This window comes from Chiloscyllium punctatum, chromosome 29 (genome assembly GCF_047496795.1).
Source record: "Chiloscyllium punctatum isolate Juve2018m chromosome 29, sChiPun1.3, whole genome shotgun sequence".
Classification (NCBI taxonomy): Eukaryota; Metazoa; Chordata; class Chondrichthyes; order Orectolobiformes; family Hemiscylliidae; genus Chiloscyllium; species Chiloscyllium punctatum.
Genome location: NC_092767.1, coordinates 58231283 through 58246132, shown reverse-complemented (window position 1 = coordinate 58246132; position 14850 = coordinate 58231283). Strand labels below are relative to the sequence as shown.

Below are 14850 nucleotides of genomic sequence, written 5' to 3'. Positions count from 1 at the left end.
TTAAAAGGGAGGGGCTCAATAAAAATGTGCCTGTCTCAGTTCTGTAATAACTGAATTGGTTATCAGGAAAGTCCTGGAACTACCTAAAAATGTCTAACATTCACCTATACAGTCTTAATCTCCACATTTCTGACATGGAAGTAGAATTCCGCAATTTGTATTTTTCATCCTTTGTGAAATGACTGAGTAGGTGGCATGGTGGCTCAGTAGTTAGCACAGCACTAGAGACCCGGGTTCTATTCCAGCGTTGGGTGACTGGCTGTGTGGAGTTTGCACATTCTCTCCGTGTCTGCGTGGATTTCCCCAGGGTGCTCCAGTCTCTTCCCACTGTCCAAAGATGTGCAGGTTAGGTGGATTGGCCATGGGAAATGCAGGCTTAGGATAGGAAGGTGAGTCTGGGTGGTATACTCCTTGGAGGATTGGTGCAGACTTAATGGGCCAAATGGCCTTTTTCTGTAAGGTTTCTAGGATAACGCATGGAACAGCATCGCACCGGATTAGGGCTTTGGCCCACCATGTCTATGCCAACCATAATGCCATTCTAAATTAATCCCATTTACCTGGTCCATATCCCTCTATTAACTGCCTGTTCATGTGTTTTTCCAAATTCCTCTTACATTTTGCAATTGTATATGCCTCTACCAGTTGTCAGTGTGTTCCAGACACCTAATATCCTCTGTCTTAAAAAAAAACTTGGCTCACACATCTCCTTTAAACTTTTCTCCCCTCACCTTAAACTTATGCCCCCCAGTATTTGAAATTTCCACCGTGGGAAAAGTACTCTAATTATCCACCCAATCTATGCCTTTCATGATTTTCTGTAATTCTATCAGGTCCCCCCCTCAGCCTCCGACACTCTAGCGAAAACAGTCCAAGTTTTGTTCAAACTCTCCTTATAGCTAATCCGATCCAGGCAACATGCTTGTAAACCTCTTCTGCACCGTCTCCAAAGCCTCCACATCTTTCCTATAATGTGGTGACCAGAACTGCACACAGTACTCGAAATGTGGCCTCACTAAAGTCTCATACAGCTGCAATATGCCTTGCCAATCTTTATGCTCAATCCCCAACCAATGAAGGCAAGCATGCTGTTCTTTATCACTTCATCGACATGTGTTGCTACTTTTCGAGAACTATGGACTTGCACTCCAAAGTCTCTCCAGATATATTAATTTTCCTAAGGGTCTAGCCAAGAGACTTTCCTCTTGCATTTGATCTTGCAAGATGCATCACCTCACAATTGTCTGGATTAAACTCCATCTGCCTTTTCTATCCTCCCAACCTTCCACCTATCGTGTTGTTTAACTATTTCCTCAGTATCCACAACCCCCTGACAGGCCTACATTTATTGTCTGTTCGAATTGCCCATTCACCTTTCTGTTAGGGAGGGAGTTTCAGCATTTTGCCCAAGCCTGACATTGAAGGAGGGTGGATGACGGAGGGTGGTGAGGAGAATGGGGGTATTAGGAGCAGGGCCAGGGTGGTGGGGAGAATAGGGGCTCTAGGAGCGGGGACAGTGTGGAGGAGTGAATGGGGGCATTAGGTGCGGGGACAGGGTGGTGAGGAGAATGGGGGCATTAGGAGCGGGGACAGGATGGAGGGATGAATGGGGCATTAGGAGCGGGGACAGGGTGGTGGAGAGAATGGGGGCATTATGAGTGGGGACAGGGTGGTGAGGAGAATGGAGGCATTAGGAGCGGGGACAGGATCGTGGCTCTGAGTTGAAGCTGCTGTTTCTGATGATGGATCCCTCCATGATACATTAAAGTTTTTGACCAAAGAACCTCAACCCAACCCCTACATTCCAACCCCCAATACACATGCTTCAAGCTTCCTGACTGAACTGCCATTAAAAGCCCTCAACATAGTCAGGTCTGAATCCCAAAGTCTGAAGTCAGAAATGTGATGGAATGCTCATTACTTGCCTGGATGACTGCAGCTCCAACAATACTCAAGAAGCTTGATACAAGATAAAGCCTGCTTGATTGCTGCCAACTTAAATATTTACTCCCTCTTCTCTGCCAAACCTGTGACAGCTGAGTGTGCAATCTATATGATGTGCTGTAAGAACTCACCAAAAGCTCCGTTAACAGCTCCTTTGAAAGTTGCAACCTCTGCCCTCGAAAAGGACAGGGGAAACACTGCCACCTGCAAGTTCCTCTCTGAACCACTGCTTCCCCCTCATCTGCTTCTCAATTACTCAGAGTCATCAGTTCCATTTGAATGCAATTCTCATCTCCTGATTTTCCTGTATTTATTGTTTTACATCTGACTTGAAGGAAGAAACATGGCCAGTCTTTACTTGGAGTGAAATTATTCGCAGAGTGATACCTCAATACCTATCTCGTATCCAGTGTACTTCCTTCTCCTTTGAATAAACCAAAAGCTAAATAAATATTTAACTGTAGGCGATTGGTTGGCTCATTTGGCTGGATGGCTGATTTCCAAAGCAACGTAACACAAAACAGCACTGGCTCAGTTCCCACACCAGCTGAAGTCATCATGACCATCCCGCCTCCTGAAACCCACTCCTCACCTGAGGCATAGTGACCCTCAGGTTAAACAACCATCAGCCATCGCCCTTTATTGAGAAAGCAGTGCTCTGGGACTATGGTGATCTTACTGTGTCACTGACAAACAACCTTTAAAGGAACACTGTCTAAAACATCCAATGGCAGCTCGTCAAAATGAAATAAAAAGTAATTTTTGGCACTGTTGGTGCATTTCAGCACTGTGACACTCACTGGGCCTTCAGAACTTGATGGATGCTATATAGTGTTACAGGAGAATATAGATGGGCTGATTAATGGCAAATGGAACTCAGTCAGATAAATGTGATATGATGCAGTTGGGCAGGACAAACAAGGCAAGTGAATACATGATGGGAAGTGCCAAAGATCAGTGGGACCTTGATGTGCATTTAGCAGTCCCTGTAAAATATGAGGACCGCATTCTAACTCCATTTTGATTTGTTCCCCCACCCCCTCTTCCTTCTTCTCTCTCACCTTGATACTGAGGAGAGTGGTCTCAGGCTACAGTCTGGTATTGATCAGCCGGAAGATTGGGCAGAGCAATGGGCAGACGGAATTTTATCCTGCATTTGGAAGGTTGAATAAGAGAAGGATATACACAATGAATGGTGGGTCCTTCAGAAATATTGAGGAAAAAGCGGACCCTGGTGTTCAAGTGCGTAGATCCTTGAAAGCATCAGCACACATGGACAGGGTGGTGAAGAAGTCAGAAGGAATGCTTGTCTTCCTTAGTGTGGGTGTAGAATATAGGAATGAGGTTTTTTTGTTATAACATGGAGGTCGAACCCCTCTGTTAATATAACCAAACTCCCAGAAAAGCTCACCTCACCTCGTAATCTGTTAAAAGTGTGTGGGAGTGACAGAGAACTCCTCACTTCAACTACTTACAGAAAAATAACAATGTTTCTACCTAACTCCAATAGTGAGCACTAAACAAAAACTATTCACAATCCTAAGCCCCCTTTTCTTAACTACTTACTTTCTGACCCCAACGTATAAAAATGCTGTTCCAATAACGCAATTATTAAACATCACATTAACTTAATCTCAAAACTACACAGTCTTTGACTTCTCCATTGTCTTCAGTCTTCCAGCTGCTGATCTCCCTGGGTCGACTTTTTTCTGTTTTACTGCGAGTATGTTTTACATGAAAAGGTACCCTCGACAGCGAGTGTTTTCTAATTTCTTTGACAACAGGATGTTAGATGGGCAGTTAGTTTTCCGGCTCGACAGCAATTGCTCTGTGACCAATTTTCAAAATGCCTTCGTTTTTTATGCCCAGCCAACATCGTACCATCTCATTGGTCAGATGTTGTCAAAACAATAAACTCAAACTTGATTGGGTTTCATCTTGGGCATAATTTAAACTAATTGGTTAAATTCAAATCATTGTCAAAACAGCAGCCAAAACTCAGGTATCCATTTCACAGACATTTGCTACAGCTATCTATTTTGGAACAGCTCATCTCCCAGTCTTTCCAGTTGGGCAGCTGAGCCTGCATTTTAAGGTTATTTCAAAATTCAGAAAATACTTTCTATTTTAAAGTGAACATTATGCTTTCGACTTCGTGGCATTTATCAAACGTGTTGCTTCAGCCACAGATGGAATACTGTGTGCAGTTCTGTTTGCCACATTATCGGAAAGATGTGATTGCTGGAGAGGGTGCAGATGAGATTCACCAGGATGTTGCCTGGGATGGAAAATTTCAGTTATGAGGAGAGATTGAATTTATTTTTTCGAAGCAGAAGTGGCTGAGGGTGGATCTGATTGAGGTATATAAAATTATAAGAGGCATAGACAGAGGACATCATGAGGATCTTTTTCTATGGCAGATATTCTAAGACCAGAAGGCATAGCTTTAAGGCAAGGTTGAGAAGATCTGAGAAAAGAAAATTCAGCCAGATTCTGATAGAAATATGGAGTACGGTGTCTGAGAGGTGTGATGGAGGCAGGTACGCCCAAACATCAACAAAGCATCTTAATGCCAGGGCATTACTGCATTTAATGTTTGTTTAGATCAGAGTGGTGATGGAAAAGCACAGCAGGTCAGGCAGCATCCGAGGAGCAGGAAAATCGACGTTTCAGGCAAAAGCCGGAATACTGCATCAGGAAAACTGCACTTGATGCCAGGGCATCACAGTCCGTGGACCAAGTGCAGGTAAATGGGATTAATGGAGTTGGGTTGTTTGTTGGTTGGCACATTCATGGCGAGCTGAAAGTGCTGTTTCTGTGCTGATTCGATGACAAGTAGAGGTTTCTATTGAAAAACCATGAAGCACAAAGCCTGAAGTTATTTGCTTGACTAGGTCAATGGACAATGCATTGATACAAAATGTCGTCAAAACGATTAATGGAATGTTACCCTGTATCTGAAGGAGGCTTCAACAGAAAGTCTGGAAGTGAAAATTCATTTGTTAATAAGCAGGGTTAGATCAGGAGTCATTTATTCTGGTTTGGGTACTATATTTCAGGAAGGACATCAATGAGGTGGTGGGGGGGAGAAATTACAATAAAGTTATCAGAATATTACGGAGGTTTAAACAGTTAAGTGGTGAGCTAATTGCTTATATGGTGTGTTGAAATTTGAGTGGCTATCTGACTGGTTAAAATTATAGAAGAATTTTACAGGATGAGAAATGGAGAAGCTAATTCATCTGGTACTGAGTTCCAGATTGAGAAAAAGCTTGCATTTCTCTAGCACCTTTCAAGACCAGCGGACCTCTTAAAGTGCTTTACAACCCATGAAATACTTTTGATGTGTAATTGTTGCTGTAATATAGGAGACACAATACGCAAGACACACAAAACAAGCTCCCACCCAAAAACAGTGTGAGCAGATAGTCTGTTTAGTTTTAGCATTATCAATGTCGTGGGATTGCTTCTATCCAACAATGTCTCTAATATTTTACTCAAAATATTCCATCTGGTATGTGGAAATGTCGTGGAGGCAGGTTATAGGAAGGATGTTATAAAATTGGAGAGGGTTCAGAAAAGATTCATCAGGATATTGTTGGGAATGAGTGTTTGAGTTATAAAAATAGACTGAATAAGCTGGGACTTTATTCACTGGAGTGCAGGTGGTTGAGGGATGACCTTCTGCAGATTTATAAAATCATGAGGGGCGTAGATAAGGTGAATAGCAAGGGTCTTTTCCCTAGGGGTGGGGACGTTCAAAACCAAGGATTATATTTTTTTTAAGGTGAGGAAGTTTTAAAAAGGATACAAGGGACAGGTTTTTCACACAGAGTGTGGTTCATGTGTGGAATGAACTTCCCTAGGAAGTGGTGGCTGCAGGTACAATTGGAACATTTAAAAGACATTTGGATAAGTGCATGAATAGGAAAGATGTGGATCAGCTGGATGGAAGGGTCTGTTTCCATGCTGAGGGATTCAAGTGGGCATTGGATAATTCTTTAGACTAGGAATGGTGTGCAGTGATATGGGGAAGAGCCAGGAGATTGGTAGTTAGAGCTGGTGCAACAGTGATGATTTAATTGGCCTTCTTTTGTGCTGTAATGGTTCTGTGACATATTGATCTGAAAGATAGCCTCTCTGTCAGTGTACAGCAGTCCACAACATACCACACAAGAGTGCCAGCCTTTAATCTTTTTTACAGCAGCAGGATTTGAACCCCATTTTTTAAACAAATGATTGCACTTCCATGTGTGCCACAGTAGGCTGAGACAGAAATTGCAAAATCTATTAAATAAGAGACACACCATCACAGAGTGAGGTGAGGAGGACCCTTTCCTGGTAGAAAGAAATTTTAAAAACCTGGAATTCTCTTTGCTAATGGCTGATGATGCCAGAACAATTGACATTTTCTGAGCTACAAAGTTGATAAGATTTGTTTATTGAGGTGTGAGATTTGGATCAGTGACAGGGGTCACTGGAGGGGTGTAGAAATGAGCCATAACCTGACTGAATGATTGAACAATCTGAAGGGGTTGAATGGATGAGCTCTGCTCTCTGTCAATTAAGGGACAATCCATCACAGACAGTTTGTGAAATGCTTCATGAGTGATGCACCTTTTATTGTTGCCGTGACTTGGGTTTGGTTGTTTTCAAACTTTCACCGAGGAGATTTGTCTGCTGCTATGCTTCCAGTACATGATGTAATGGCATATTTCTCACCAGATGTGTTGCTTTGGTCTGATAATATGACCCACATGCAAGTCCAGGCTGTTTCTCATTCTGATGTACTGATATTTGTCCACATGGTGTATGATGTTATCATTTCCAGTGGCTGTGTACAAGTGGAACAGCAGCAACTTCCCTGGGCCCTTTCCCAGGCCCACAGACTCCTCCAACTAAGTGGATGATGTACAGGAGGCACAGAAACTCTCAGGTTGTCCAGGGGGAGGCCATTCAGCAAATTGTGTCAGTGCTGGTTCTCTGCAAATGGTTTCCACATTCCCAGTTTTCCACTTTTGCCCCATGGCCCTGCCATATTGTTTTCTTTTCATACAATTTTCCAAATCCCGTGTGAAAACGACAAACAAATCTGCCTCCAGCACATTCTCAGCAGATCCTCGCCACTTGCTCATGGGAGAAGAACAAGGTGGTATAGTGGTAATGACAGTGGATCAGTAATCAATTAATGTTCATATGACATGGGTCCAAATTCCAAAGAAATGGAATAAAGCTAAAAGCTCGGTTGATGGTGACTGTGTAAACACTGGTGATTGTCAATAGAAACCCATCTTTGGGAGGAGATGGCCTCTTGGTAGCATTGTTGCACTATTAACCTAGAGACCTAGGTAATGTTCCGGGTCTACTTAAGAATCTAATCCATCCCGTTCATGTGGTGATGAAAGCAGTAAAAGCCAATAAGATTCATCTATCCCTTTCAGGGAAGGAAATCTGTTGCCTTTACTAGTCTAACCTACATGTGACACTAGACGCACAGCAATGTGGTTGATCTTTAATGGCTGTCTGGGAAATTAGAGACTGACAATAAATGGGGGCCTAGCCAGTGATGTCCACATCCCATAAACAAATATTAAGAGAAAGCACTTCAAAATCACATGGCATCCCAAATGAGATGTAAAATAGCCTTCCTTTACTGTCCTTGGAACTCATACTTGGTACTTCTTCCTTTCCTCAACATCTTTAGCTTAAAGACTCTGCTAGTTCAAGATGGAGTCCTAGCAGCACCTTCTCTAGGGCAGCTGAAGATGGCTAAAATGCCTGTTGGGATATCACATTAAGAGGTGGGCATGCTCATGAGCCAATATCAGGACATGGACAATGTGACCCAGTTAAGGGTACACCTTGTGATAGGTTTAGAGTGAGGTAAATTTGTGTTTCTCCATAGCTGCAAGTAGTGAGCTTCTGTAAGAATATAGAACTGTACAGCACAGCAATGGGCCCGTCAGCCTAAGATGTTGTGCCAAACATGACACCAAATTAAACTAATCCCTTCTGCCTGCCCTTGGTCCCTATTCCTCCATTCCTTGCATATGTATGTGCTTATCCCTTAAATACCCCTATCGTATCTGCCTACAGCACCACCCCTGGCAGTGCGTTCCAGACTCCTACCACTCACTGTGTAAAAAAAACTGCCTCTCACATCTCCTTTGAACTTTCCCCTCTCACCTTAAATGCGTGCCCCCTACTGTTACACATTTCAACTCTGGGAAAAAGATTCTGACTATCAACCCTATCTATGCATCTCATGATTTTACAGATTTCGGTCTTGTCTCCCCTCAGCCTCTATTGCTCCAGAGAAAACAGCCTGAGTTCTTCTAGCCCCTTCTTATAGCTCATACCCTCTAATCCAGGCAGCATCCTGGTAAACCTCTTCTTGCACCCTCTTCAAAGCCTCCACATCCTTCCTGTAATGTGAGGACCAGAATTGAATCTAAATACTCTCAGTGTGGCCAAACCCAAGTCTCATAAAGTTGCAATGTAACTTCCTAACCCTTGTAACCAATCTGACAGATGAACAAACCTATCTTAAAATAAACTTGAAATGATGTTGTGCACCATTTATGTGTCTGATTTGTAACTTTTGCTCAGAAAAGTATGCGATAATGTCCAGTTCTCGAGAATTAATAACAAAAACGCTCCTGTTTATTTTTCTCATGCAGATGTGCCCTTCCTGCAGGATCCTGAGAGTATCATATCCTTCCAGGGAAAGGAAGTAAAGTTACGCTGCTCAATTCGGGTGATGGGGGAGCTTCCTGAAATAAATTGGCAACGAGATGGGGCTCTGTACCAGGGGGATGTCAACCAAGTTCTGGTGCCAATGAGTGATGATGAATGGCTGGCCATCAGTGAACTAAGGTAATTGCAGCCCGCGAGTGTGAAACAGAACAGTGCCCAATGTTAATTATCTGATTTAAATGGTGGTTTGCCATATCCTGATATGGTTAGGCCAATTTGGAACTGTTGGTGCAACTTCCCTTGGTTTTGAGTTACAGGGAGAGGCTGAATAGGTTGGACCTATTTTCCCTGGAGCGTCGGTAGCTACGGAGTGACCTTATAGAGATTTATAAAATCATGAGGGGCATGGGGAGGATCAATAGACAAAATCTTTTCCCTAGAGTGAGGGAATCGAGAATGCGAGGGCGTAGGTTTAGGGTGAGAAGGGAAAGGTTTAAAAGGGACCTAAGGGGCAACATTTTCTTGCAGCGGGTGGTGCGTGTATGGAATGAGCTGCCAGAGGAAGTGATGGAGGCTGGTACAATTCAAAGGCATCTGGATGGGTACATGAATAGAAAGGGTTTACAGGGATATGGGCCAAATGCTAGCAAATGGGACTAGATTAATTTAGGATATCTAGTCAGCATGGAGGAGTGGGATGGAAGGGTCTGTTTCCATGCTGTACATCTCCTTGACTCTATGACTCTATCCCATTTTAGATGTCACAAATGGTTAAAATGTGTGTACTCAGTAACAACACAAAATAACTTGCATTGATATAATACCTTCATCATGCAGAGATGCTTCCAGGTATTCTGGAAGAGCAGTGTACTGCAAGCTCAAGATTTAAATACTGGGAAATGATCACAAACTGAATTGTTTTGAGAAGGGCCTTAAAGAGTGAGAGGGGGGTAGTGAGGTGCAAAATGAGGAGCTGAGATAGCTGAAGTCACAGCCTCCAGTGGTAAAGTTGTTGTGAAGAATGGCTAAAAAGGCAGTGTCAGGAAAATTAAATGTTTGGAGTCTCTGAGACTGAGGGAGGGATGGGGCAGTTGAAATATAGAAATTTGATTTTAAAGATTGTGGGGACTGGAACTGATATGGGTCCAGAAGGACAAGTACAAGGAATAATTGGAACATTGATCAGTCTGGGATTTACATATTGGAGGAGCTGAAATTTGTCAGTATGCAAAGGATGGCCAGGAGAGTGTTATGAATATGTAGACGTGGACTGTACCTTTAAGAGAGTGAAGGACTTGGCAAGCACACTGAGTGCTGGAGACTTTACAATATAACATTTGGTTCAGAACAGATAGCACTGGCTGAGTTGCTATGAGACAAAAACAAATTCACATTCGGCCAATCAGTTTAAATTAAAGCCCCAAAATACCAAATTCTTATCAAATTTGAATTGAGTATATTGACAATCTTTAAAGCCACTGACACAATCTGATGCTTTGGAGTGTAAGCCTGGGGAACGTTGAACAGTTGAGAGGAGAACTGCCAAACTAGCAGCATGTAAAGACTGCCTGAAAAATAGCTCTCTTAAAGGTATCTTTATCGATCTATAACATGTGAAGCAGAATCCCCAAGAAGAAGAACAGAAGACAAGAATACAGAGAAGAACCAAAAGCTGCCTGGTTTTCAGATAAGAAGTGTTGTTTTGTTAATCTTAATCGGGAGTTTTATCGGACTAGTATTATAGAGGGGAAGGTAAAAGATAGGTTAGAAGAAGGAGTTGCAAGTAGTTGTTAGTTAATTATTCTCTGTTATACTTTAATAAATAAAGTAGTTAATTTTTACTTTAACTAGTTCTTGGCTATTGAATTTTCAGATTACTGCACGGGAGTAGCATCTTTTCTGCGTTGTTGGGTTAAATTGAGCAGCAGTGCTTACCATATGTCATAACAAGAGTATTGAAGTGTTAAGTCTGGAGATAAAAACCTGGAGTGAGTGTTCCTGCAGCAGAAATAGTGTCAAAGGTAGATAACAGAATAGTGTCAACCTTGAGCTTTTGATCAAATTGCTGAATTCACAAATTTAACAGTCAGAGGTGATTGTCACCTGACTCCAGCTCACTCACTTACTTATTTTCTGCTTCCAACATTTAATATCCTGTCTTCATTCATAGCATTCCCTCAATCCACCGAACAGATGCTGGGAGTTATCAGTGCATCACTTCAGTGAAAGGCAAAGAAATTATCTCCAAAGAAGCTCAGCTAGAAATTGAAGGTGAGTCATCGATCCTTTTAAATGCTGAGTTGATGTTGGGACTATGAAAGCTGTGCAGTGTGTTAGGAAGCAAGTCAGTCCATCGCAACTTCAAATCTGGACTGTAGTAAGTTGACTGACCTGGCCACATTGAGGAAGAGAGGAAAACTACCCTTAGTCTCTGTGTCTCTCGATGCAGTGCCTTCTGTTGGGAAGATGGCATTGAGGTCAGGCTGGAGGTGTTAGGGATATTGGATGTAATGGGCAATATATTCCAGATACTCATTCCTCTGTCTCCTTATTTGTTTCTTTCTGTCTCTCTCTCTCTCTCTCTCTCTCTTTCTATCCTTCATTCTTTCTTTTTCTGTCTTTCTTTCTCTTTCATCCTATTTCTTTATCTTTCTCTACCTCTTTCTACCTCCCTGTATTCTGCTGTTCAATGCTGGTAACACTTCATTGTGAGCAAGGAGGTCCTTCCTCTGTCCACCCACCTGGTCTCCCATGGTCCTGATTCCATCCTTGATCTCCAAATGCAGGTTAAAGGCAAGCTACTGATGCCCACAATCCTTGGATTCTTACTTGTCCCTGAGCTGAGTTTTGAGACACTACTCCAGGTGTCACTGACACAATACTGCCATCGTTTCTCGGACTTGGAATTTTCAAACACTCTTTTGTCACCTTTAGACTCAATCCATCCTTTTGTCTGTCTGTTTCTTCCTCTCTGTGTGCTCCTCCAGTCCCACAGCTAACCCCTCACCTTTTCCTCCAACTATGAAATCTCTGAACTCCTCCAAATTTAGTTTCAACGTGATTGCCAGTTTCCTGCACTCTACCATCAGTGGCTATAGCCTTCGTCTACAACAGCAGTAAAGTATAAAGTGTCCTCACTAAATCTCCCTGGATGTGACTTTCTGATAATTCTTCAAAGTGTGGGGCAGGTTGTTTGCGCCAAGTAGCAGGCCCCTCCTAATGATAGTAAAACTCACTGCACTGACCACCAATCAGCTCTTGAAGAGCTGACAGGCAGAGTGTGGGCAAATGGCTGGACAAATCAGAGACCACAACACAGATGCTACCCCACTGAAAAGAGACACCATTGGCTGAGGTTTTCTCCTTGAGGTGTCAAGCGACAAGAAGGTCAGTAGTTTAGCTTCTTGTGCATAAGATTGTAAGTTGGAGGTAAGTTGGAGAGATAAGTTGGAGAGTCGGAGTGAGGCTGGGGAAAGGTAGCTGGGAAGGCAATAGGTGGTTGGGGGTGGGAGTAAATGTGATAGGTCAGAAGGGTGGGTGGAACAGATAGGTGGGAAAGAAGATGGACAGGTAGCACAGGTCAAGAGGGTGGTGCGGAGTTGGAGGGTTAGATCTGGGATGGAGTGGGGGGGAGGGGAGATTTGAAAACAGGTTTAGTCAATGTTGATGCAATATTGTTGTTGAGTCTCGAGGCAGAAGATGAGACATTCTTCCTCTGGTTGCTGGATGGCTTTGATTTGGTGGTGGAGGAGGTCCAGGATTTGCATGTCCTTGTGGGAATGTGAGGGGCAGTTGAAGTGGTAAAGAATTCCACAGATTCATTACCCTTTGAGAGAAGAAATTCCTCCTTATTGTTTTAAATATGCAACCTCTTATTCTGAAATGATGCCCTCTGGTCCTAGACTCTCTGACAGGGGGAAACAACCTTTCCATATCTACCCTGTCAAGTGCGCTAAGAAATTTGTGTGCTTAAATAAGGTCACCTCTCATCCTTCTTAACATCCAACGAGTACAGGCCCAATTTACTTAACTTGTCCTCCGAAGCAGCAAGGCAGCAGTCTTCATGTGGCAGGTGTTATGGAAAAGCTGGTCAGGGTTTAGAAGAGAACTGGCTTTCAGATGCTGTAACTTGGCCTCTCTCCATCTGTGCCTACAGTCACCAGGTTGGAGCAATTGGAGACCAAGCCTTAACTCAGCAGATTGGTTGCCATGGTTTTCTAGTCCAGAAACTAGAAACCATTCCTGCCTGCTGCTGAACCCCAAAAATAGTGGAGGCGTAACCTCCCTTAAGTGGCTTTGATTTACCAGTTAAGAGCCTTAATTGTTGGCAAGTTGTAAACTTCTCCAAAAGATAGTCTCTCTCAGCACTTGGTTGACAACGATATGGGAAGGGGTTGCATTTCTCTCCAGGACAAACTCAACCCATTATTCCTTTTTCTTGTTATTCTGCCCTTTGTCTGTCTGTCTGTCTCTCTTCTTTTTAGGCCTTTCCTCTCAAGAGTGTTGAGAATTTTGACGTTTTAGCAATACAAACTTTGGAAATGTCATGTATTACCTTGATTTGGAGATGCCGGTGTTGGACTGGGGTGTACAAAGTTAAAAATCACACAACACCAGGTGATACTGTTGGACTATAACCTGGTGTTGCGTGATTTTTAACTATGACATCCTTGACATAGATTAACGCAATGGCTGTCTGATGTTCTGACCACCATGTCTTTTTTTTTCTTCTTCCCCTTCCACTCTCTTCCCCCTCAGGATTGCCCCACTTCACCAAGGAGCCACAGGATGCCCACGTGCACCGGGATGAGCCTTTTAACCTGAGCTGTGCTGCCGCAGGATCGCCAGAATTGAAGGAGCTGATGTGGCTACAGGATGGGATGCCCGTACGCGTTGGGGAGAAAACTACAGCAATCTCACCATCAACCCTCTTCATCCAAGGTTAGGACATGGTCTGAGGAGGGATGAGTTTACTCAGCAACATACTCACCAACATAAACCAAGCTCCAACTCCTCCTCCCTCACATGCTCCATTTCTAAGAAGAGAGACTGGTTCCATTAGCCCTAGATTCACTGGAGCTGAGAAGAATGTGGGAGGATCTCATAGACACCTATAAAGTTCAAAATGGGCTAGACAGGGTAAACACAGGAAGGATATTCCTGATGACTGGGGATCACAGTTTAATGATACAGGGTAGGTCATTGAGGACTGGGATGAATAGAAATTTCTTCATCCAGAGAATGGTCAGCCTGTGGAATTCTCTGCCATAGGAAGTAGTTACGGCTCAAATTATTTAATGTTTTCAGAAAGAAGGAGTTAGATCAAGTTCTTAGGGGGAATGGGACCAAAGGGCTGGGGGTGAAAGTGGGAACAAATACTGAATAGGGTGATCAGCCACAATCCCATTGAATGGTAGAGCAGGCTTGAGGGGCTGAATGGTCTATTTCTGCTCCAGTTATGTGTGTTTTGTTGCCACACAGCATACCTCCAGTTGGTTATTTTCTGTAGCTCAAAATATTGTTTTCTTTGACTGTATTTATATTTAGACTGTAACCATGTGGAACCTTGGATGTAGTAAGCCATCCCCACGGTTTTACAGACATGCTTACCAAAGCAATTTTGATAGTAAGATTAGATTACTTACAGTGTGGAAACAGGCCCTTCGGCCCAACAAGTCCACACTGCCCCGCCGAAGCGTAACCCACCCATACCCCTAACTTAACACTACAGGCAATTTAGCATGGCCAATTCACCTGACCTGCACATCTTTGGACTGTGGGAGGAAACCGGAGCACCCAAAGGAAACCCACACAGACACAGGGAGAACGTGCAAACTCCACACAGTCAGTCGCCTGAGGCGGGAATTGAACCCGGGTCTCTGGCGCTGTGAGGCAGCAGTGCTAACCACTGTGCCACCGTGCCGCCCACTAAGCTGTGTAAGAAGCAGTTGGTAACTAAGTACTAAAAGTTTGATTAGAGAGGTGGTAATTCAAAGACATCCGACAGGCAGTGAGTGAAGCAAGAGAGGTTTCAGTTGGAAATTCCAGAGCTTAGGTCCTTGGCCACTGAAGGCACAGTTTCCACTGTAGGGACTACTGTTAAAATTGGAGATACACACAAGGCCAGGATTGGTCCTGAGGCTCGGAGAAGGACACAGAGACAGGGGAAAGGAAAAGATTCTGAAGGGGTTATAAAAAGTGACATGGATT

General features: G+C 43.4%; 1 protein-coding gene across 2 annotated transcripts in view; it reads left to right on the top strand.

Annotated features, from left to right (window-relative positions):
• The window catches only part of axl (AXL receptor tyrosine kinase), a 219242-nt gene that overhangs the window by 44063 nt on the left and 160329 nt on the right, over positions 1–14850 (top strand). The window contains exons 1-4 of one of the 2 annotated variants that reach the window (XM_072549155.1): positions 7725–7745; positions 8625–8820; positions 10811–10911; positions 13399–13581. In XM_072549155.1, coding sequence (XP_072405256.1) covers positions 8705–8820; positions 10811–10911; positions 13399–13581 — 400 coding nt within the window. In that variant the 5' untranslated portion in view covers positions 7725–7745; positions 8625–8704. Of the gene's footprint in view, positions 1–7724; positions 7746–8624; positions 8821–10810; positions 10912–13398; positions 13582–14850 lie in introns of those variants that run through there. The other variant, XM_072549154.1, reaches the window with a different exon arrangement.